At 53.6% G+C, this 24,030-nt stretch overlaps 2 protein-coding genes across 9 annotated transcripts; one reads left to right on the top strand and one right to left on the bottom strand.

Moving 5' to 3' along the window:
- Nucleotides 1–14: 14 nt before the first annotated feature.
- On the bottom strand, nucleotides 15–9,936 carry LOC128332690 (cytochrome P450 2G1-like). Of its 3 annotated transcripts, none has more exons than XM_053267291.1 (9): nucleotides 9,701–9,936; nucleotides 6,989–7,151; nucleotides 6,753–6,902; nucleotides 5,865–6,025; nucleotides 5,246–5,422; nucleotides 3,744–3,885; nucleotides 2,726–2,913; nucleotides 2,350–2,491; nucleotides 15–1,350 (listed from the first exon to the last, which is right to left on the bottom strand). In XM_053267291.1, the coding sequence occupies exons 1-9, from the start codon at nucleotides 9,878–9,880 to the stop codon at nucleotides 1,169–1,171; spliced, it is 1,485 nt and encodes a 494-aa protein (XP_053123266.1). In that variant the 5' UTR covers nucleotides 9,881–9,936; the 3' UTR covers nucleotides 15–1,168. The 3 variants fall into 3 exon arrangements, with proteins under 3 accessions (XP_053123266.1, XP_053123265.1, XP_053123268.1); XM_053267290.1 differs by lacking the exon at nucleotides 9,701–9,936 and adding an exon at nucleotides 7,556–8,067 and having other exon boundaries at nucleotides 6,989–7,209; XM_053267293.1 differs by lacking the exon at nucleotides 9,701–9,936 and adding an exon at nucleotides 7,556–7,570.
- LOC128332695 (cytochrome P450 2G1-like) lies at nucleotides 4,949–23,952 on the top strand. Of its 6 annotated transcripts, none has more exons than XM_053267302.1 (11): nucleotides 12,618–12,884; nucleotides 13,271–13,913; nucleotides 15,040–15,170; nucleotides 16,269–16,431; nucleotides 16,594–16,743; nucleotides 18,178–18,338; nucleotides 19,855–20,031; nucleotides 20,600–20,741; nucleotides 21,152–21,339; nucleotides 22,025–22,166; nucleotides 23,573–23,952. In XM_053267302.1, the coding sequence occupies exons 2-11, from the start codon at nucleotides 13,895–13,897 to the stop codon at nucleotides 23,752–23,754; spliced, it is 1,455 nt and encodes a 484-aa protein (XP_053123277.1). In that variant the 5' UTR covers nucleotides 12,618–12,884; nucleotides 13,271–13,894; the 3' UTR covers nucleotides 23,755–23,952. The 6 variants fall into 6 exon arrangements, with proteins under 6 accessions (XP_053123278.1, XP_053123279.1, XP_053123277.1 ...); XM_053267300.1 differs by having other exon boundaries at nucleotides 12,619–12,884; nucleotides 14,921–15,170; XM_053267304.1 differs by lacking the exons at nucleotides 13,271–13,913; nucleotides 23,573–23,952 and adding an exon at nucleotides 21,802–21,883 and having other exon boundaries at nucleotides 12,520–12,884; nucleotides 14,921–15,170; nucleotides 22,025–22,158.
- Nucleotides 23,953–24,030: the final 78 nt, after the last annotated feature.

The raw sequence follows: 24,030 nt of genomic DNA, 5'->3' as shown, positions 1-24,030 counted from the left end.
AGTGGCAACCTGCATTTGGCCCAAAGCAAAGCACACACTTTATTACACAATTCACAATACAGGAAAAGTATTGCTAGAGTTGCCATTTCAACAAATGCTTACGGACCCCCGAGATCAACAGAAAGCGGAAGGAAGACCTTGCGGGATGGAAGTGCTGCTGGAAGGAGGCCACGGGGGGGTGGGGGTGGAGGGGGGGTTGCCCGCCCACCCCTTCTGCCTCTGAGAGGAACCCGCCACCAAGGCTCTCCTGCCCCCGTCTCGTCTCGTGAGCAGGCCTTCTGGAAGTGTCAGACTGACCGTCACTGGGACCAGCCCTGACCTGGCAACGGGTTGGATCTGGGAAGCGTCACTGGGGGCCTTGGGGGGGGGCTGCTCTGCTGGCTGGTGGTGAAGAGCCACAGTCCAAAAGCAGCAGTCGGACACCCGAGGCAGGCAGGCAGGCAGGCAGGGCGGGCTGCTGCCCCAGTCTGCCCCTCCTTCCGATTTCGCTTCCCTTGCCGCTGCTTCCTGTTGCCCCTCCTTCTCACCCACCTCTCCCCCCAAGTCCCTCCCCACCTCTCTGTTCTGGCCGGCCACATCCTGCTCCTGCCCTTTGTAAAGGCAGGAGAGCATCCCAAAGAGAACGGAGGCACTTCCTGCCCCTCCAGCGGCACCACCCCCCACCCTCTTTCCGAAAGGCACGACCAGACCAGCAGCAGGATGGGGGCGGGTGAGGTGGCTGGAGGCAGTGGGTGGGTGGCCAAGATGGTCAATCGCCCCCCCCCCCCGGGGTGGTGGCCTCACCTGGCCTCATTAGAGGGCTCTCCATGGAAAGCAAATGCGAAACCCATTCTTCTTCAAGCACAGTTTGGGAGCAACATGGAAGTTTTACATGCAAACTCTTTGGGGTAAGCAGCTGAACGTTGTTCAAAAGGCTCCTGCTCTTTCAGGCTTCCCATTGAGGGCAGGAAGGGACCAGTCAGAAAGAAGACCCTTCCTTCTTCCTGCCTGGGCTTCCAAAGGCGCAAGTCCAGCGGGAAAGCAGGAGGCGAGCACCGGCCCCGGAAGCCTCCTGGTGAGCCCTCAGCCCAGGCAGGCAGGCAGGCAGGCAGGCAGAGGGCCACTGCACCCCCCCACCCCTCTCGCCCTGCGGCTGGGAGCCCGGTGGGGGCCTGTGCTGGGCATCTGCTCAGCGGGGGACGAGGCGGAGCTGGTAGAAGGGCGGGATGTTGGCAAAGCCGCTCTCCTGGGGAGTGGTGTCGATGTCCTGGGGGTCCATCAGGGGCTTCAGCTGGAACCTCTGGAGGATGGTGGTGAAGAAGAGGAAGAGCTCCATGCGGGCCAGGGCCTCTCCCAGGCAGATGCGCTTCCCTGCGGGGGGGGGGCAACGGGAGAAGGGAGAAGGCTTTTCAGTTCCAGGGCCAGACTGCTGGGCTTGCAGGCCACTGGGGCCGGGCTGGGCTCATGCTTGGTGGCACAGCCGACCCCAATTAGCACTCTGCGCTGTGGGAGAAGTCAATGGGCTGATTTCCCAGGAAGGCTGGCTGCTGGGGCTTCTGCTTGGAGCAGGCTCCCGTCCAGCCCGGCCCAGCTCCCTGCCCAAACCATTCAGCTGAGCTTGCCCAGGCCCACCTCTTCAGCACAGTCCTTTTCTGCCTAGTGATGCGGGAAGGCAGGGGGGCTGCTCCCAAGCTTGCCCTCACTCCCCACAGATCCCTACGGCTGCCTGCCCGCCCGCCTGTCCTCCGGTTTGCTGCCCTGGAGACATGGATGCTCGGCAACTGTGCAGAGAGCCAGGGGGGAGCAGAACTGGGAGGGTGCCCGTCCCCGTGGTGGTGGTGGGGGACGGGACACCTTGGATGCCTCTGGGCAGGGGCGTAGCAGCCACTGAGCAAATGGGTTCAAAGAAGCGGGGCTGCCGCCCCAGCCACACCCCTGCGCCTGACATTAGGCACAGGGAGCGTGGCCACAGCAAAGGGGACCATCTGCCCCCCATCTGGACCTCAAATTCATCCCGGGCTGCCTTTGCAGTGTGGCTGCGATGGCTTCTCCCTGCTTGCAAAAGCAGAGAGAGGCGTTCCCGGCCCGGCTGGGAGCCCAGTGCTGGCTGAAACTTCTCCGAAATGTAGCCACGTGGCCCATGGCTGGGGTGGTGGGGGCTGGCGGCAGCAGGCTGGACAGGCAGCTGATACATTTGATAAAGGACAGGTTTAGGACAGTTTAGGATCGTTCTAGTCCTAAGCCAAAAGGGCAGTTCCTGGTGGGAGACACACACACCCCTCTCACAAACTCCAAGAGCAAGCATGTTTGGCCTCCAAAGGAGTACGGGACCCTCCTTGTTTGCACAGGTGTGCTTAGAGGATGGTCTACCTGAGGAGAAAGGCACAAAGGCCTCGTTCTTCTTGAAGTGTCCGTTCTCATCCAGGAAGTTCTCTGGGTTGAAGGCATCTGGGTTCTTAAACTTGGTGTCATCATGCAGGACGGTCCCCAGCAGGGGGTAAATCTCTGTCCCCTGGGAAAGGGAGATTTTGGAAGTCAGCACTGCAGAAATTCAGGGAGGGCACCAGTCTGGTGGGAGGATCTAGAGCGGGGTGGGGGTGGGTTCTCAGACTTGGGGCTCTGAGCTTGTTGAATGACCCAGAAAGTGTATTGGTTGGCCTCATGGCACCATGGATGGATCCCATGAACTTTGGCAACGTTTTCAAAAGAACCCTTTGCTGAGCCTCCCCCTGCTATCTCACTCTACCTTAGGGATGACATAGCCCCTGAACTCGGTGTCCCGGGTAACTGCGTGGGGCACGTTCATGGGGATGAGGTCGCTGACCCTCTGCACTTCATGGATAACAGCGTCCACGTAGGGCATTTTGCTTCGGTCTTCTATATTTGGGGCGCGGCTGTGGCCGATCACACGGTCAATCTCCTCGTGCATCTTTTCTGTCAAAAGTATCAATTCATTTACTTGAATTGCTTCCTGTTACTCCACCCTAGTACTTGAGGACAATCATGCAACTTAAAACTAGGTGTGAAAATTATAGCAAATATTAATCCGGATTTTGAAAACGCGAGAGTCTGTTTTTAAATGTTTAGTTTAAGGAATGTTATTTTAAACAACCAAGATCTTTTATCTTGTTGATATATATATCAATGCATCTTACAAATTAATTTGTCAAATTCAGAATTGTTTCTTCAACACCTGTTTCCTCAAGCTTTTAAATAAATTTCTTCTACATATTGTTTTAATTTTCTTTAACTCTCATTATTGTTTTTATTTGTTTTAATTGTTGGATGTTTTAGATTTTTTAAATTTTATGTAAGCTGCCTAGAGGTGTTAATATTAAGTGGCTTATCAATCAATCAATCAATCAGAATAATATTGTTCCTCTACATCCTGCTCCGCCCCCACAAGTCATAACTGGGAATGTCGTAAATCAGGGGTTCTCAACTTGGATCTCCAAGTGTTTTGGACTACAACTCCCATCATCTCCAGCCACAATGGAAGATGCTCAAGGATGATGGGAGTTGTAGTCCAGTGACATCTGAGGACCCAAGATAGGCAACTCCTGGTTGAGAGCTCGTCAAGAAGCTGGAAGTGGGGGCAGCTTCTTATTAACCCACATTTTTAGGGAGGGAGGGAGACAGGGACTGTTACCCTGAAGGGGGCGGAGCAAGGCTCCTCCTTGACTTGGGCAGACTTGCGGGGGGGGCCTTTGGTAGCCGGGGGGGCACAGCGGGCACAGTGGGCCTTCCCCCGCCTCCTGACCCACCTTGCACCTTGGGGTCCTTCATCAGGAAGAGGAAGCCGTATCTCAGGGTGGAGCTGACCGTCTCTGTCCCAGCAAAGAACAAGTTGAGGGTGGTCAGCTCCAAGTTCTTGACGTTGAAGGCGTTGTCAGGGCTGTCTTTCGCCTGAAGGCAACAACAGAAGAATACCATTGGGACATTCCGGGGGTGGGGGGGAGCAGGGGCAAGGGGAGCCTTCAGCTCCATCGCAGTTGGGGGCGGGTGGGAAGTGCCTTATGTCCTCCTGAGTCCAGTGCCTCTCTCTGGCGGCCTTCCTCAGGCTCGGCTTCCCTTGTGATTTGCACTGGAGATGCAAAAGTCGGTAGAGGGAGTTATATTTAGCTGGGCCTGTGTAGGTTGGGGAGGGTTAGGGTTAGCATCTGGGTGGTTTCACAGAACTTGTCTTCAGAAAGAAGGGAAAGAGCAGCGTTTTACAGGGGGAGAGAGAGCAAGCTGCTTCACCAAGTGAATGGCCCATTGGCGTTTCCGTCCACGGGCTGTCTAAAGAGCTGGTCTGCAGGGTTGCGAACAGGCTTTATTTATGTTTTATTTTTTGCACAGCTCAGGTTGCCAGGAATGAGTGAAAACATTGCTGATATAACCATGAGCATTTATTTGGCAGACATTTGGCACTGGCGGCAAGTGGAGCATTGCAGATATGGCCAGGGCCATCAGCACACAGGCCCTCCCCAATCTAAGGTTCAACCACTGCTCCCCCCACACACATGCACATGTTTTTCATAGCCTGGCACACCATTTGCAAACTCCGAAATGCTAAAGATTCCTAAACTCCTGTTATCAGATAATAAGAGGGCAGAGTAAGAGGAGAATTAAGAGTGGCCACCGGAAGTGGTGCAGTGGGGAAATGCTTGACTAATAAGCAGAAGGTTGCTGGTTCAAATCCACACTGGTACGCTTCCCAGACTATGGGAAACACCTCTATTGGGCAGCAGCAATATAGGAAGATGCTGAAAGACATCATCTCACACTGCACGGGAGGAGGCCATGGTCAACTCCTCCTGTATTCTACCAAAGAAAACCACAAGGCTCTGTGGGAGCCAGGAGTCAAAATCGACTTGAAGGCATACTTCACCTTTACCTTTTAAGAGTGGCAGCTGTTGAGATTCAACAGCAACCCCCAGCTGGCCCTCAGGCCCAGTGAGTATCGGAGATGAATGGGGCTGCACCTCTTATCAGCTGGTCTGAATGGTTTGTTCTATTTACTTTAATTTTGTATGTACTTGATTTGCTCTACGATCTTAATAGATTGTATATCCTTTTTTGCAAGAAGCAAGAAGGATTTTGTGAAGACTGCAACGTGTGCAAGCGGCTGGGCCAGCAGACTGGCTCCCCAGTGCCGATCCAGAGGCCATATTGCATCTTTTGAAGTCCTGGGGTGTTTGTTAATCCTCATGTGCTCCCAGAGATGGCGGGAGCAGCTGGCCTGGGCCATCTCACCCACCCCCACGGGCCACCGCTAAGCTACCTTTTCCATCTGGATGAGGAAGCAGTCGATGAAATCCCGAGGGGAATTGGGGTCCAGCGTCTCCTGGTTCTTCTTCACTCTCCTGGCAATGAAGCGCCTCATGTCCTCAAGGATGTCATAAACCTTGGTGTGGGGACCTGGGAAGTACCGCAGGAAGCTGGCATAGATGTCGTAGAACTGTGGAAGGAGAGGAGAAGCGTGTCTGTGTGTCTCTGTGTGTAGATCCTTGGAGCATCAAAGAGCCCCCTTCTTGGAATCCCTCTGGACTCTTGGTCTGCTCCCATCACTAGGCTAAGAAACTCCATTCCTCTTTGTGGGCCTCCTCTGGCTGTTGACTAGACTGAGAACAGTTAGTGGGCATTGGAAGAAGGCTTTTGCATTTTCAAAGAGCTTCATGTGTGGTATTGGCTGAGGTGGGGGGAGTGGAGCAACCCGGGGCCAGGGAAATAGGAGGGCAGAGCAGTCCAGGGAGGGGCAGCCCCTCTCTGTCTGAAACAGACTGCAGGAGGACTCGAGAAGAGCAGTCTTGGGCTCCCTGGGGTACCAGCCCTCCTCTGCAAGGAGACCAAGTGGCTGCTGCTTCTCCCCCTTTCCCGTAGGAGTCCGGGGCGGCAGGTACCTGAGACCAGGCCGTGCTCATTTCCCGGAAGCTCTCATTCATCATCTGCATCAGGGCCAGGAATTCCTTGTCCTCGTAGTCGAAGCGGTCACCAAAGACGATGGAGCAGATGACGTTGGAAACGGAGCAGCTCAGGTAGAAGGTGGGGTCGAAGGGCTTCTCTGGAGGAGCGAGAGAGAAAGAGAGGAGCACTGCTGTGCTGAAGAGGCCAGGTAGGGGTCTCAGGAGATGGGGGCACATCTGGAATAACCACCGAATCTGCCCCAACCCATCCTCTGAGCCATGTGGGTGATGCTTCCACACCCAGGCCATTTGCAGATGCTGTGGCCTTGCTTCCCCACAATCAGTGGTTTCATGGGCTACTTAGCAGAGTATGAGCCAGCAATGCCTTTTCCATGGCCAAGAAGACCTTTCTAGGAGCAGAAGCTGACTCGTGAAGAGGCCGTTCGTCAGGCAAGCAGAACCCTCATAAGCCTCCTTGCCTGTTCACATGGGACAAGCTTGGGTTGCCGCTGTGTTTAGATGCAAACAGGAAATGCAAGCCCGATGGAAAGACAACACACACAACTCTGGGATGCACTCAGGGAAGGAAGGGCTCATGTGGAAGCCAGCTTCCCCAGCCAAGGAGCTGCCTGCTCTTTCACGGGGTGTGTGTGTGTGTGTGTGTGTGGCTTCCATCCACTTCTCTGTTCTCCCCCCTTCCTTGTTGCTTACAAGATGGGAAAGAGCTAACCTTGTTTCGAGGGTCTCCTCCTCCCATTCCTTCCACTTTAGTTTCTGCCTGATATTGGGGGCAACATGAGCCCACCCAGCTGCTCCCATCCCATCCCTGGTGTGGTGGGGGCTGCCCTTTGCCCCCCTGCCAGCCCCCTCAGGCTCCCTCCTCACCCTTGGTCTTCTGGAACTCCTCCAGCAGGAACTGGGCCTCCTCCTGGATCCGCTGCTCAATGGTTTTCTTCCCCATCCCGAAATTCCTCAAGATGGTGAGGGAGAAGCGGCGCAGTTGCCTCCAGCGCTCCCCGTTGGCAAACACCACCCCTGGGCAAGTGGGAGAGACGTTAGTGGGGAGAGCCGGAGGGAGGCCGGGGGAGCAAGGCGGGCGGCCAGGCGGGCGTCTCTCTCACCATGTTCCTGGAAGGTCCTCTCCAACGTCGGCATGGTCTTCCTCCCGCTGAACTCCTCTGCCCGGTCTATCAGGGCCTCCTTCACCACATCGTGGCCACATAAGACCACAATGGGTCGAGTCCCAAAATAGACAGTGAACACTGGGCCGTATTTCTCGCGCAGCTGCACAGGAGAAAAGGGGCAGAGGCTGCTTTTAGTCGCGGGGAACCCTAGCCACCCCCTGAAAAACAAAAGCATTTTGGAGAGTGAAGAGGTATTTCGCTCAAGGCAATACTTGATTTTTTTTTTTAGTATGGAGCACTTTCCCCATGGTTGACAGTGCCTCCCTCACTCTCAGTATCTCAGGAATGCTCACAACAGCTTTGCAAGGCAGACCACGACTTGATCATTGTTCCTGCTGCAGCGACTATTGCTGCCGATGCTGAAAGGCATCCACCTCCTCCTCCTCCTCCTCTCCGGCTGCGCGGGAGGGGGCGATGCTGGCAACCCCCTCCTGTCTTCCACCCCAGACAACCACAGGGCTCTGCTGCGGGGCGGGGGGGGGGGCGCCAGGAGTCGAAACCGACCTGACGGCACCCGCTTGGCCTTCACCTTTACTCCTGGTTGCAGTGCCATAGTAGGAAGAGCAGCGGAGCATCCTTTTCCAAAGCGCTAAAGAGGAGTTTGTATTTGTCAAATGTGCTTCTAATCGTAAGCTTTGGTCTGGGTTTGAACAGCTGTTGTGGGGCAGCCAGCCAGCCAATGAAGCTTCCCCGAGGTAGACCGAGAGACTGATGGCCCCTCGTGCGGGTGCACGGCGAACAGGCTGCTGCTGCTGCTGCTGGCGGCGGCGTAGCGAGAGGCGTGCTCCAGCAGCCCGGCGTGCGCGCCTGCTTCGGGGCTGGGGCTGAGAGGGGCGGGCCCGGCCAGTGAGACGACCCTGGACGGAGCCGCTCTGGCTGCTGCAACCCGCAGACACTGCACGTGCGAAGGGTCCGGGTCCTGCTGCTGCGCCTGTCCGGGGTGCGCCGAGAGAGGGCGGGGCCCGGGGGGCGCCCACGTCCACCTTCCCTTCGGCAAGCATCTTGCGGTCTGGGGTTTGCTTCGCCGGCAGCCTCTCTCTGCCGAGGAGTCCGGTGGTCCTCAGAGGGTTGCGGACACTGAGCGGTGTGTGGCTGCGCCTTGGTCAGCGTAATTGCTGCGCTGCCTAATCGCCGAAGGGACAATGGGCTTGTTGGCTGCTCCCTGGATGGACCTCCTCCCCCCTCCCCTGAATCCTTTGCGAGTGTCTGCTAGGGAGAGGCAGCGACCAGGAAGGCTTTTCGGGAGGGGGCCGCCATGGCGCAGAAAGCAGGAGCATCTCAGGATGCAGGATTTGGCCCCTCTGGTGGGGCTTGGCCCTGACAGCGAAGAATGTCCGATAACTTGTTATCTTCATGCTCCAAACCCTAACCAGTATATCGGTGTCAATCAGCCCAAGGTTCCTTGCAGGAAGACAAATGTGCCTCTTCCAAAACGCAATGGGACAAGTGGTGGAAATGGACCTTCGAAGCGACACCTCCGGTCACCTGCCTTGTTTTAAACCCCTTTTCCTTTGGCTACAGCATTGTTTACACATACGTCAGAACTCTGTGGTTTTCCCACCTCATATCTGTACATGTATGTATGTATGTATACACACCATGGAAAGACAGGTCTTTGGTATATACTTGTGCTATGGCAACGCACTCTATGCTTTGGTAGTTTGTTGGTCCAATTAAAAAAAAGATCTCCCCCCCCCATTGTTTTATCTTCCCAAGACTACAAAGCTGCCCATCTGTCTGCCACCAGGGCGGCTTTCTCAAGGTGGGGGGAAGTACTCTCCCCACGTGTGCTGTGGGAGGTGGGACCCCCTGGAATTTCTCACCACTCGGAAAAGTTGGGCAACCAGAGACAGAGTAATAAGGTTCAGCAAGTTCTGAGACAGAAGGGAGGTTAAACCATGATAGGGTGGTTCACACAATCAAGAATAGGGCAGGAGAACCTCCCAATATCTGACCATTGCAGAGGCGGGGGACAAGAGTTGCCTCCGTGATTGTGGGCTAAGCAGCAGCTGGGCCAGGCAGCTGAATGAAGTGGGACAAGAAGCCCCCTCCCCACCTCCACCCCACCCGGTGCTCAGCACACCATCCTGGAGGAGGGCACCCCTGGCCGCCTTTTAAACTGGCAAGCGATCAACTATTGGGGTGCGCAGAGCTCCCACATGACAGTAGCAGGCTTTGCTTCTCCCACCCTGTTGATGGTGTGAACGGCCTTCTTAACTTTTGATCAACTTAAGTTGGAGCAGGAGATGAGAAAACAAGCTTTCAGCTTTCATAGACTACTGGGAAAAATAATTCTGAGACGCTTAAAAGTTTACATATGAGTCCCAGAAGGCCAAGGAAAGCCAGTCCAGCAAGAGATCCTCATTGCATTTCCTGTCCTGCATCTCCACCTACCATCTACTAATTTAGGGAGGAATAGGGCAACCGAGAGAGAGAGAGAGAGAGAGAGAGAGAGAGAGGTGAAGGCATCCCAGAGGGAGAGAAGTATGCAAGACTTGGAAACCAGAGGAAGGTCGATTCTTGGGCAGGGGGAGATTGAGAGGAGAAGAGGGAGGGGCAGGCAGATACCCACACGGATGTGGACCATTCCCTCCAATTCACCATGAGCACTTTGATGCCCATGCCCTGTTCCCAAGGACCACAACTCACCTTGAGAAGGGACTGGTAGGTTTTTGCTGCTTTGATCTGCAGGAAGTTCCCTATTATGGGCAGAGGAGTGGGGCCAGGGGGCATCTTCCCCCTGGATGACATTTTCTTCTTGGCCGACATGACCACAAGGCAGGACAGGTAGAGGACCAGGAAGAGGGTGATCGCACTAGCCAGCTCCATGATGGCTTTGCCACTTGTCTGCCTCCACCGCTTCCAATGTGTGGCCACCTCCTGTCCCCTGTTGACGGGGTTCTGTGTTTAATGGGGCTGGCCTTGGCCCCACCTTCTGAGTTACATAACTGCACAGGGCAAACATGAATTAATCTTTGCAGCTCCTGCCAAATCTAATAGTCTTATTCCTGGTTAATCAGTGTTCTGAATCATTGGTCCAGAGGGCGAAGGAGTCTCTGGGTGCTGGCAGAGGTGATCTGTCGTGATCAAAAGTGTGGACGGGGGGGGGGGGGGCGGGTATCAAGTGTCCCTCCTCTAGCTGCGAGGTGTCCCAGGTAGGTGGCCACCATCCACTTTTTGATAGGAGCAGATTCACCCTCCCAAGGGAATATTCTGGGAGAGTAACATGGGGAACCCCTCCCTACAAGAAAGGCTTGAGCAGTCTCGGGCCTTCAGAGGCGGGTGACTAGGGCGGGCCCCAATAAGGAGTGGCCCTCAATGGATCTTAAACTGTGCCTGATCCAGCAGAAGGTTACTTTCAGGGCACATTGGACCCCTCTACACCATAAGCGATTAAAAACGGCCTCACAGAGTAATTGCTGGAGATGCAATCATCCTCATGCCAGCTTAATGCCTATGTTCTGGGTCTGTCCCATCGTGAGAGGATTCTGGAGGGAGGTTATTATGCGTATTAATTTAGTGATGGATTCATCTCTTGCACTGAAGGACCTGAACACAGGACTGGGGTATATCTCAACTGAGTATCCCCAAAATCAGGCCCTAAACCATGGCTATGGAGAGGCTTACTGGCCGCCCAGAGATTAATACAGCGGCCACCATGGGGATCTCCCACTCCCCCTAGGAGTGAGGAATGGGGGCGTGATTTGCTCAGGTTAGCGGCACATGCCTTTCTTTTCCGCCAGGGGCTTGCCCTTTAAGTCAGTCTCTCTCTCTCTCATTTATTTTAAATCTTGGATGCTGGACTGGACGGTATATTAAATCTCTTAATACACAAATAAATGAAAAATGATCCCTCATAAAAGGAAATAAACTGGATAAATGGTCAAAAATCTGGGATAACTTTCTTGAACTATTCTTAGAATGTTTTTTTTTTAAAACCCTTTCTTTGTGCAACAGTGTGCATTTCCATCTCTCCCTCCCTCCCTCTTTCTCTTTCCCTCCACCTCTCCTTTCTTTCCCCACCTCCCCACAGCCAGCACAGCCTGCAGAGGCTGCCTAGGGGAGGGGAGGTCGGGCCCTGGAGTGGGGCAGGGAGAAAGGAGGGGGGAAATTGAGGGAAGAGGTGTGTAAATAACCAGCCAGCTGCCTTCCTCCCTGGTCTGTGGTGGATTCTGAAGAGTGGCATCCTTGGAGAAGACCTGGATTGTCCAGGGATGCCGACAGGGCCTCGAGCACCAGAAACTGGGGACAAATCACGGGCGGGGGGGGGGGCTCTCACTTTAGGGCCTCACTGATGAGCTCCCAGCAGCAGCATCCTGCTGGGGACAGAGCATAGGAACATAGGCAGCTGCCATTTGCAGAGTCAGACCCCTGGTCCCTCTAGCTCAGTATTGTCGACCCAGGCTGGCAATGACAGGATCTCCTTTTTGTTTTCTGTTTTTCATTTAATTGGTTTTTTTCACCCATTCAGTTTAGCAGGCTCTATATTTACTTGAGGAATTGGTTTAATACATGAACTTACAAGTTGTTGTTTGACTTGATTCTAAATACTCATTAGATCACCTGCCCTCAGTTGATGTTGTTTAATTGGCAGCATCCCAGGCTATCAGCAGAAGGTCGTTTATTTTACATTGGGATGATATGCAGCTGTTCTATTGTCCAATTAGGGACCTCCTTCCGTGCACCTCTGGCATCTGGGCACATGGCTGGGAGGGCCTGGAGCTCCTGCTTGGCCCGCAGAACAACAAGGCCCTGGGTGGCTCTCCAGCCCCAAGGGCCCCCCCCAGGCCCCTTCCCCTCTGGAATGGCTGCCCTTCGTGTGCTCCCCTTTAATGGCAAATCCACGTCAGGTCAAATGGTTGCATTCTCAGGTTCCACCCCCCCACCTGATTTGTACTGGGCTTGGGGTTTGTTTGTTTTTTGCAATAAAATGCAGTTGCTGTGCCATCTCATCCAGGGTGGATCAATGTGGCCTTTGGGCATGGTGAACCCTGGGCAAAGAGACACTTCTTAAGAGGTGGCCTCTGATTCTGAGCAGGGCACGGGAAACAACCGCTTCTCACAGTGTCTCTCCAGTGATTGTACTGATGCTGCTCTCAGACCTTTTAGATTGTGAGCCCTTTGAGGACAGCAGGAACCACCTTATTCCTTTTTCTAGGTAAAACCCGTCCTTGCAAAGCAAATCTTCCTCCTCCGCCGCCTCCTGTTTGCAGATCCAGCCTGTTCTGTTGTTCCCTGATCAGAGTTGGGGGAGGGGGTGGCTAGTGATAAATCCCCCCTTAATTAGCCATCTTCTGCTCTGCAGGGGCGGGGGCGGTGTGTGTGTGGGGGGGGGCTTCGTTTGGGCTTGCATTGCACCCCCTCTCTTTTATAGGGAAATAGCCAGCTATGCTGTAACACATTTCTGGATTTTTGTGCCAATTGGCATCAAAGATGATCCCAGCTTCCCTCCCCTTCATCAGTTGCTGGGGGCCGGGCTGGGGCCCTGGCATGCCCATGCCTTTCCCACTCTGAGGGCCCTGCTGTTCCTCCCACTCCCATTTGCTTTTCATGGTGAACTCTGCTCACCTGCTTTCCCTTATCAGTAGCCAGCTGGTGGGAACCCTTCCTAAGTTCATAAGTTGAGTGAGATGCAGGGTGAAAAGAGTTTTAAACTAGGCTGACCTGAGCGGGCCGGAGAGGGTCTCATGACTCTGTGCTTAGAATTATATCAGCCCACCTGGATTTGCGTCTGCTGAGGCATGAACTTGGCAGGGGATCTTGGGCAAGGAGAGGCTCCCACTCAGCCTCAGCTGAATGGCCAGGGCTGGTTGGACGATGCAAGCTTGGGCGGGTAAAGTTTTGTTTGTTTGTTTATCTGTTTGGCGGGGGGGGGGAATAAATTAGCAGGGGTGAGTTCCACCCTTGAAGGATCTCTTGCAAAGCCTTTCGTGTGTCATGCAAGACTTTTGGCCCTACAGTATCCTCTACCAAAATGCAAGGGCTAGGCTACATTTGATAGCCAACCACCTGCAATGGTGTTGGTATTTATCAGGATTTGATAGATGGCATGCAATGGCATTTGGTATCTGGCTGCTTGTGATCGATGCAAGGGTCTTCTTGACAACGGGCAGCTTTCGGTGGGAGAACCAGAATTGCACCTTTCCAAGGGGTTGCTCTCTCAGTGGGAGATCTCCTCCCAGCGGCCAGTGCCCATGTCTCCTCTCTGTTTCTTTCTAGGGAGCCCTCTTCTCATTCCTCTTGCTATGGAAAAGCAAAAGAGAACTTTTCCCTTTGTGAACTGTTTGTATAAAAATGATATATGGAAACTTTACATGAGACCCAGAACCGTAGTCACACTGTCTGCCTAAGGAGACCTGGGTCCAGATTCTCCTTCAGCCGCGGGGCTCCCTGCGTGGATCTGGCGTCAGGCAGGTTATCGTGAGGCAAAACTCCGAGGAGGAGGAGAACGGCACACAGAGCGGGACAAAGTGTCCATGCAGGGAAACCAGCAAGGCCCTTGAGAGGCAATGCCAGCCCCAGAGGCCATCTGCCAGGCACCTGAAGGCATTCCGTGCAGGACTCGGAGAGGGGACGCTGTGCACGCCACCCTGTGCATATGGCCACACACCGGGCAGGTCTGCAGCAGTTGTGAAGGCCCAGTTCGTCTCTAGGTCCCTCCTGAGGGCAGGAGCTCGTCCCAACAAGGCACCCTCTGCCTGTCGAGGTGCTACTGGGCTGCCTCCCTACTTACTCACCTGCAGCCTCTGCTGCACCTCCCTCGGCGTAGACCTCGCATCTCCTGGCAAGGAAGGCACAAGCATTGCGTGCCAGAGGCCAAGGAGGGGCCCCACCCAAGGCTTCATGCAAACAGAGGCTGCCAGTGAGTGCTGAGAAAGCGGGCGGGGGGGGGGGAGAAAATTCAACAGGGAGGAGGATGAGTGAACTGAGGAGGCAGAAAGCCAGCCATGGCCTCGTTCCAGCATGGAGGAGACTCTGCCTCCCCACTTTCCGGCTCATTTTCTGCCATGCTTTCAAGCAGAATGACAGGTCTGAGGGTGGGGTAGTGGTTAGCGTGGCACACCAGCATACACCAGTGTGGTGTAGTTGTTAGAGTGCTGGACTAGGACCGGGGAGACCCGAGTTCAAATCCCCATTCAGCCATGAGACTTGCTGGGTGACTCTGGGCCAGTCACTTCTCTCTTAGCCTAACCTACCTCACAGGGTTGTTGTGAGGAGAAACTTAAGTATGTAGCACACCGCTCTGGGCTCCTTGGAGGAAGGGCGCGATATAAAATGTAATAAATAATAATAAAAAAAATTCAGGTGGATTTTATCCTAATTCACTGATGTGAGGAAAGGGCGTGAACAGCTCTGGTTCTGCCAAGCTGACTTTGTGGGGCTTGCAGAAGAGCTGAGCTGTCTTGCCAAATGTCCTCGTTTTGACTTGGCAAGCACAGCTCTTAGGCAGTTTCATGCGCTTTAGAAAACTCGTAGTAGTAGTAGTTGTTGTTAATTCGATGTCTATACCGCCCTTCCAAAAATGGCTCAGGGCAGTTTACACAGAGAAATAACAAACAAATAAGAGGGCTCCCTGTCCCCAGAGGGCTCTCAATCTAAAAAGAACCATAAGATGGACACCAGCAACAGTCACTGGAAGGATGCTGTGCTGGGGACGGATAAGGCCAGTTGCTCTCCCCCTGCTAAATAAAGAGAATCACCATGTTATAAGGTGCCTCTTTGCCCAGTTAGCAGGGGTGACAGAACTGGCAAACAGACTGGCAAATGGCAATCTATTTCCTGGGTTGGGTGCAAGTTCTGTTTACCCAAGAGAGGCATTTGTGTTACAAAGGAACAGATTTCCAGGTTTTCCACCAACCCTTCTTACAGCACGGATCACAGAGCTGCCGGTGTGACTCTGCTGTTTCTGCTGGGCTAGTCTGGACGTTTTTGGCCACCCATGGAGCTGGGAGAAAGTCTTTTCCTCTTGCTGGTGGTTTGCCTTTCAGCCCTGACCCTCATCTCACAATGGAGTCAAATGGCTCAGAGGAGGCATCTGCCCCCAGGCCCCACACCGCTCCCCATTCTGGGCAACTTACTGCAGCTGAAGGCTCATGACATGCTAGGCTCATTCAAGAAGGTAAGGGGGATCCCTCCACTTCCTCTCCTACCAGACAGCAGTGCAGAAACATGAGGACTAGAACCTTGCTTTTTTGTGTTTAAATTAAATCTGGACACACAAGACGACCCAAAACCAACCAACCCAAAGACCAATCGGTTCAAGCCAGTTCTCTCTTCCTGACACTTTCTATTCTGGTACGTCCCTCTCTGTCTCCTTCTCCTTCTTCTGTCTCATCTTCCATTGCAGATTTTGGACCCTTTTCTCTGGCCTCTGTTGGCCACGCCTGAAAGCTCCCCCTGAATATATCAGTCGGTGGACCTAACCCTAACCTTTGCTTCCCCAGCTCCCTTTTTCCAGAAACCATCGGCAACTTCTTGTCTCACTTTATTATTTTATTTCTAAGAGTCTGTTTCTGTTCTTTCCCTTCTCCTTAACCTGCTTTTATATGGGAGGCCATATTTGCTCTTGTTTACACCCCCCCACACACACACTTTGTAAAGCACTTGTGATATGGGGGTGGGAGGGGAAGAAAACAAGCAAACACGCACTGCACACACCCGGCTTTGAGCTTGCATTGCCTCCGGAATGGAGGGGGGGGGCATTCATATATTGGCCAGATTTACCCCAAAGTCCCTGTGAGCTATCAGGGAGCACTTCTAACACAATTTGGGTTTTTTATTGTGTGTTAGAGCATAGCCTGATTTATATCCACTTTTTGCGTTGGTAAAGCCTGCTGTCTGGGAAAGCGCCATGCAATTTGCCGAAACTGGGTCACAAACGTACATGAATAAACGGGGATTAAGGCCCCTCCTCTGGCAGCAGGAAGGGGCCCATGTGCCCAGGGTGTGCCAGGTGGGTCTTAGGTTACCTGGGCACACCTATTCCCAAGGGGTGCCGAGCTTTGAAGGGGTATCAGGTTTCCTCTCCGTGAATGTGCAGAGGCCTGCTGGGGTGGTGCTGCTTGGGTGCAGCTCTTTCTGGGGCAGAAGAAATCGGCCCTGTGGGTGGGGTCGCTTGTGGGAAGGGGGAAGAGAATAGGGATCTGCTGTAGGGACTCCTACGCCCGTACTACGCGGTTCCGAGGTCACCAACAGCCTTGTTTGGTTTCCTTTGCAGCTGAGAGACCAGTATGGGCCGGTGTTCACTGTCCACTTGGGACCCCGGCGGGTGGTGGTCCTGTATGGATACAAGGCCATCAAGGAAGCCCTGGTGGACCATGCCGAGGAGTTCAGTGGGAGAGGACACTTGGCTACAGTGGACGACTTTGTCCAAGGCTTTGGTGAGTTCCAGAGAAGTCCAATCTTGGCCAGAGGCTCCCTACCTTGGGTGGTTGGACTACGACTCCCATCATCCCCAAAGGAATCCTTGGGGGCAACTCCCTGCTGATTCAAGGGTGTCCTCCCAGGTACTGACTGTTGAGTTGTTTTGTTGACATTCTCAGGGGTTGCTTTTGCTAATGGGGGCCGCTGGAAGCAGCTCCGCCGGTTCACCCTCAGCACCTTGAGGAATTTCGGGATGGGGAAGCGCTCCATCGAAGAGCGGATCCAGGAGGAGGCCCAGTTCCTGCTGGAGGAATTCAGAAAAACCAACGGTTGGCCATCTTTTGCTAGCTTCATTGTGAAATGCATGGTCTTTTTAAGGATGTGTTTCCCATCTTGGATGGGGATGGGGTCCCTGCTTCCTAAATAATTCTGACTCTTCTTTTCCTCCTCCTTTTGTTTGTCATTGTGGCTAAAAGCTTAGAAACCACTAATGCAGGAGCAGCTCGTCCTAAAAAGCCTTTGGGGTCCCAAGGGAGGCAGGCCAGCTTGCTCCTCTCTCTTCCCACCCCACCCAAGAGCTGTGCTGTCTGCAGGCTGGTCATTCCTCAGGTAGAGCTGTGCAAATGTACCTGACAAATGGTCAGCCTGCACGCAGTGTGGCTCTTGGGTGAGGCGGGAGAGAGAGGAGCAACCAGAGCTGTCTCCTTTGGCACGCACGCACACGCACAGGCTCATTAGGATGAGCAGCTACTGAATTAACAGAGTCTTCGCCTTGGGAAGTTAGTTGGCTGGAGCAAAAGGTACCCAACACAATCATTCAAGAACAATTAAGACAGATATAACTGTTTTCTAGCTCTGCTTGGAGAAAATTAACAAAATATTGTGGTGGGGGGATGTCATGTGATTTAAAAACAGAACCACTTCCCCCCCTTTTTTGAAGAAAACAGAACCCTAAATTCCCAGCTTAGAACTGGAAGAAATATTGGCTCTCTGCTCAAAATTTCATGGTATGCCAAATAAACAAATCTCTCTCTCTCTCTCTCTCTCTCTCTCTCCTTTTTCATAAAGAGCTGTATAATTTGGCCATAGAAGGTCTCACAAAACAAACGTTGAAAACTGATTGTTGGTGCCAGCTACCAATCTGCAAATTTGAGGCCAAAGGAATTCTTCCCAGAAAACAAAATGTGCTTGTTTCCCTTCCAAACCATTCAGATCACAAGGGTGTGGCGCTGCTGCTGCTGCTGCTGCTGTTATGCACAAAGTGCCTCAAGTCCTTCTAGCTGCTGTTGCAGATATTCATATGCATGCATACAAACCCACTCCACAGGCTTACAGTCTACCAGACATGATACAAACATTGAAAGGGGACTGGGAAGGGGAGAGAAGAAAACCCGCAAATTCTCACTCCCAAACTTCCCTGTTGATGCCTCCAGTCCAAGGCGGGTCCATTTGGAGCAGGTGCTGCTCCAGGGGCCAAGGAGGACAGCCAGGTGGCTGCAGAGTCTGCCCCGAAGAGCCGACAAGCGGGTAGAGGCTCTCTTCCCCCGGGGCGCTGGGGCAGACGTCCAGGGCCCCCCCAATCCTCTGCCGTCTGTCCTGGCTGGCGTGGTTCGTGCCCTCAAGAACCTACGTGTCAAAAAAGGATGCTTCCCTTGCAGGGGGGAGGGGGAGGGCGCTCCCAAGGCCTTTCGGGCCAGGCTCCAGAATGTCCTAGCTGCACCTCTGGCTGGGGTGAGCAGCAAGCCAGGTTGTCTTCCCCACAGGCCTGCCCTTCGACCCCACCTTCTTCCTGAGCCGCTCCATCTCCAACGTCATCTGCTCCATCGTCTTTGGCCAGCGCTTTGATTACGAAGACCGAGACTTCCTGAGCTTGCTGGCCAAGATCAACGAGAACTTTGTGGTGATGAGTGCCACCTGGGGCCAGGTGAGGAGGGCGGGGGGGGCGTGCAGGTGCGCCGCTGGGCAGGCCCTGGTGTTAACGAGAGCTGCACCGCCTGCAGGCTGGCCATCTGTCAGGTAGAGCGCCTGTGCGGTTAGCTGTGCAGCTCTACCTGATGAATGGCCAGCCTGCAGGGAGTGCGGCTCTGGGTGGGGCAGGATGGGAGAGAGAGGAGCAAACAGAGCTCTGGGAAGGAGCGGCAACCCCCAGCTGGTTAGGACGTGCTGCTGCAGGCATGCAGATCCGAAACGTAAACCAAAATCCATGAAAAAACCTTGAACAAGGTAAACATATATATGCATGTAAACACTAATGAGTAAACATGAGAGCATGCTACAAATATTTACCAGGTTTACAAATCAAGATTGTTCAATATTTTTTCACGGATTTTTGTTTATGCTTTGGCTTTTTGTCTGTGATTCCCTGGTTTAGTTTGTGTTTGGCCTGCAGATGCAGCTGAACAACCCTTCGCTTAGTCCTGAGCGGGGCCCGAAAAGGTGGACTTGTTGAGTGGAATGGGAAGGAGTGCGGTGACGTTTTCCTCCCTCTCCCAATCCTAGAACTCAGGAGAACCCGTGAAATTGATCAGCAGTGGATTCAGCACAGAAGAAGCAAGTCCTTCAGGCCCTGCCCAATTCCTGTGCAGGATTCACTGCTGCCAGGTGGCCCTCAGGACGCAGGAGGTCCCTCGTTTCAGGGATGACATGTTGGTCCCTAAAGGGACAGCATTTGTCCCTCATTGATTCCAGAGCATGTCATTCCATGGCATAGACGCCAAGGAGACTCAGGCTCCCGATCACCACTGCATCATCCACCCCGCAAACTTGTGTCCCTCATTCTGGCCCTGAAATGTGGGCAACCCTCAGTCACTGCCCAGCACCAGGAGGGCTGTGTGGAGCCCCCCCACCGGGTGTTCAGAGGGGGCCTGATGCTGCTGCCGCTGCCACAGGGGGTTCTCAGACCTGGCTTCCCAGAAGCTGCTGCCCTGTTCTGGCCTGTCTGGCTGGGTCTTGTGGCAATTCCCCCCTTTTCTCAGTGGCGGCACCTCCAGTCGCAGGTTCGGGACCTGCCGAGGGCCTTGAAATCCTGAGGGGAAAGAGGCAAGAGCCCAAGAACTATTTGGGGGGAGAGGAAGCTCTTTAGGCAGCCTGAGGAGTGACAATATCTGGGCATTTGGGGGGAGAAACTTGGGTAGAAAGAGCAGCCCAGGGAAATGGGTGAAGCCGAAGGGAGTGTTGCCGGCCAAGGGTGCTGGAGAGGAGCAAGCAGGAATCTCGTTGGCAGGGCTGCAGTTGAGCAGGATGGGGAATCGGGCTGGGAGGACGCTCCCTACCGAGCAGGGTCCACGGGGCTCCGAGCTCAAGCTGCATTGCACCAAGTGGCAGCTCCTCTCAGGAAAGGCGGTGGTGGGCCTCCTTCATGGTGCCGCAAGGAGCGGGATGTTGTTGACTAGCATGTTGACCGAGACCCCCGCCTTGCCCTTGGCCATCCTTCCCTGCAGCTCTATGAGATGTTCTCCGGGGTGATGAGCTTCCTGCCGGGCCCTCACAAGAGACTCTTCCGGAACCTGGATGACATCTACGCCTTTGTGGCCGAGAGGGTCAAAGTGAACGAGGCATCGTTCGATCGGGAGAACCCGCGGGACTTCATCGACTGTTTCCTGATCGAGATGGAGAAGGTACTGCTCTTCTACAGAACCTCCAGTGACTGTTGTTGGTGTCTCTCTTATATTTGCTTTTAGATTGTGAGCCCTTTGAGGACAGGGAGCCATCTTTATTTATTTATTATTTTTCTATGTAAACTGCTTTGGAAACTTTTGTTGATAAGCGGTATATAAATGTTGTTGTTGTTCTGCCGTGGGGGAGGAATGGAGCCAGGCGAGTGCAGGCAAGATAGCAGGTCATGGGTTTAGGAAACCTGTGGGATATGGGGCAAATGATCAATCCCCCTGGCCAGGGGCGTAGCTAGGGTAGAGGGGTCCATGTTTGTCCCTCTCCCCGGAGGCCCTTCAGTGAGGGAGATAATGAAGAAAATAGGGAGGGATGGAGCCGGGGACCCCGAACCCATCTGCTCAATTATAGCTCCAGGAGAAGCCAGAGGCCAGCCATGATCTTGTGGGGCAAAGCCAAAGGCCTGGTCTTGGGCATTTTGGCCCACATGGTTGACCGGCACATCTCCAGTTTATAGTGAGCAAGAGCAAACTCTGCCACATGGAGAAATGAGCCAAGTTCTGCCTTTTGTTAAAGGAGAGCAAAAACCCCGCAAGTGAGTTTCACCTCAAGACGTTGATCATGACCGTTCTCAACCTGTTCATTGCCGGGACAGAGACTGTGAGTTCCACGCTTCGGTTTGGATTCCTGATTCTGATGAAATATCCAGAGGTGCAAGGTAATTGAGGAAGGTCACAAAAGAAAGGAAGATTGTGTGTGTGTGTGTGTGTGTGTGTGTGTGAGTGAAAGAGAGAGAGAGGTCCTTTTTGTGTTCTTGGGTTGCTGCTTTCTGAAGTGTCCCACTGAAGAACGGAAGAGCCTTGTAGGAGCATCTGGTGCCCAGCATCGGACACACCTGCACGGGGGAGATGGGCATTGGGGGGCATTGCAGATTTAACCCCCCTCCAAATCTGCACAGGGGTCATTGCTTCTTATGCAGCCAACGTGGGGAGTCTCGCTCCTTCTGGGACCACGAACTCCCAGCAGACTCACCCAGTTGTCGTTCCCAGAGTTCTTTGGGGCAAGTTCCAAACCGCCTACGCTTGTCGCAGGGGGGTGCCCCACTTTCTCTTCCATCCAACTCCGCAGCCAAAGTGGTGCAAGAGATTGAGGACGTTATTGGGAGGGGCCGCATGCCGGCAGCGGAGGACCGAGCCCGGATGCCGTACACGGATGCCGTGATCCACGAAATCCAGCGATTTGCCGACGTCATCCCCATGAACCTCCCTCGGGCCCTGGCCCGTACAGCGCAGTTCCGAGGCTACACCCTGCCCCAGGTGATGCATTCAGAGTAGGGATCTTGGAGTGTGCTGTGGTCTTCAGGTATAGCGGTCCTCCAAAGGCCTCCTCTGGGGCTCCAATGTGGCCAATGTGGCCACCAATGCCAGTACAGGAGAACCCCGGTATCCGTAGAGGTTCTGTTCTCTGCTACTGTTGTGGATAACGGAGCTGCAGATAGTAATTGAGGCTGTGGGACTCCGGGGGTTCGGTTCCTGGAGGGCAAACAAAGGCTTTCAGATGCAGAAATAATGTACCGTGCCATGCTCTCTGAGTCTCCAGCAATGCCCTCCTGTCCCAAATCCAGATTTCCCCCATCATGGGTCTTTGGGGTGGAGGTGGGGGGCAGACAAATGAGCCACAAAATGGCTCTTCTGCTCAAAATGGCAGCCAGAAATGACCTAAGAGGTCATTTCCAGCCACCCCGAACCCACAGAATCAACTTCTTTTTTTTTTGCCAGTTTTTTGCCTGTGTATGCAGAGCTGGGATGTCAGTTACCTGACCACAGATACATGAAAGTGTGGATGCTGGATCCATGAACAGTGAGGTTCTCCTATATAAGAGAAACAGATTTTGTTGGGCTCTGGGTGGGCCTTCAGCTCAGGCCTCGGGAAAGCTCTGGCCAGCCTCACTGTAGTGGATCCTGACCATCTCCTGCCTCCCCCCCCGCACCCCCCCCCCAGGGCACTGATGTCTTCCCTTTGCTGACCTCTGTGCTGAAAGACCCGGACTGTTTCAGCAATCCCGAGAACTTCAACCCAGGACACTTTTTGGACGAACAAGGTCACTTTCGGAAGAATGATGCCTTTATGCCCTTCTCTACAGGTACTGCTGGCATGGCTGCTTCTAGAATGAAATAAAGGGGAGGAAACTGGGTCAGACAAATTATGTTTCCATGGGGCCCCCACGAATGCACGCACACAAACACCCCTTTCTCCTGGCTTGTGTCATCTGCTGCTGTTTCAAGGCAATTGCTCTTGCTCTCTGCTTAGGATGCCTTGCAGTCTGGCTTGGGTAGTTGGGTCTATGGGAGGCTGCAGGGTCCTGGACGACAGTCATTGCTATCACCAAAAACCAGGAGCAGCTGGTCCTAATAAGCCAGTGGAGTGCCAAAGGAGGCACAGCTGCCTCTCCTTCCCAGGACTCCATTTGCTCTTCTCTCTCCCGCCCTGCACACGGCCTGCAGGCTGGCTATTCATCAGGTAGAGACACGAGGTTAACTGTGCAGCTCTACCTGATGAATAGCCAGCCTGCAGGCAGCATTGCTCTCATTAATGCCGAGGTGGGATGGGAGAGAGCAAGCAAACAGAGCTCTGGGAAGGAGAGGCAGCTGTGCCTCTTTTGGCCTCCGCTCTGGCTTGTTCCTTTCCCCAAAAACTTTGGCATCCAACCTATACAAAAGGAAGTGCCAGGTACCCTCTAGTGGACATTTTTGGAATTACACATCTACTTCTCCTGTTAACATATCATTTTGACGAAAAAGTTTTCAGGAGTATTTACTTAGGGAAATAGTAATAATAAATAAGGGGTTCCCTGTCCCCAAAGGGCTCACCGTCTAAGACACTCCCAAGTCTGTTTGAAGAAGTACCTTATCATGGGATCAGCTTGTCGTTTCAGATGAATAACGTTTTTAAGCTTGGTTGATCAGAGCCAAGCAGACCTTGCCGTGTGCTCGGTTGCGCTGTTGCTTTTTCCGACAGAAGCCACAGGGGTAGGGCCCCTGCTTTGCTCAGTCCCTGGCAGCATCTCCAGGTAGGGCTGGGGGAGAGCCACTGCCAGTCAGTGTAGACCAGGCCTGCTCCACTTCGGCCCGCCTACAGATGTTGGCCTACAGCTCCCATAATCCCTGGCCACTGTGGCTGGGGATTATGGGAGTTGTAGTCCCAAAACAGCTGGGGGGACCTAAGCTGAGCAGGCCTGGTGTAGCCAATCCTGAGCTAAGGGGACCAAGGTATAAAGCAACTTCATTTGTCCCTATGCTCTCAACCGCAGCCGCCAATCAACAGGTCATGCTTTTTCTGGCAGAACAGCTTTGCCTGTTGATTTACTGCCTTACACATGGCTGTCAAAGGTACATGGCTTCGCCTTCTATTAAGAAGGCGGTGAATGGCAAGGCAGGGGGGCAGCTGGAGTGGTCTAGACTAGATGTGCTGGAGGGTGAATTTTACATCAGCATATGCAGGGCGGGAGTCAAAGCTGTTGCCTTCTTTTAAAGAGCTTTCTGTCCCCAGGGAAAAGGATCTGTGCCGGGGAGGGCTTGGCCCGCATGGAGCTCTTCCTCTACCTGACTTCTCTCCTGCAACATTTCACTCTGGCGTCTCCTGTAGACCCCCAGGAGCTCGACCTCACTCCACCTGTGAGCGGATTCGCCAACATCCCTCCCACCTACCAGCTCTGTGCTGTTCCACGCTGAGGGAGGAGTGGCCGAGAAGGCTGCTGTTGAAAAGCCCCTCGAGGCTCTTAGTTCCATTTTAAACTGTTCTTACTCTGTAAAACTGTTTTGTTTTTATTCTGTTTTTATGTTTGTTGTATTTTCAAATCATGCATACTACCTAGGGGCACACATATCAGGCAGTATATAAATGTGATAAAATAAATAGCAACACAACCAGTCAATGGTCAGATGTGTCCAACACAACAATGGCAGAGATGCTACTGGGGAAACGGACCGGAGTGAGCCACGATACTG

The sequence above is a fragment of the Hemicordylus capensis genome, chromosome 7, assembly GCF_027244095.1.
Source record: "Hemicordylus capensis ecotype Gifberg chromosome 7, rHemCap1.1.pri, whole genome shotgun sequence".
NCBI lineage: Eukaryota > Metazoa > Chordata > Lepidosauria > Squamata > Cordylidae > Hemicordylus > Hemicordylus capensis.
The sequence above is the reverse complement of the archived record's forward strand: the minus strand, read 5'-3'. Positions and strand labels throughout refer to the sequence as shown.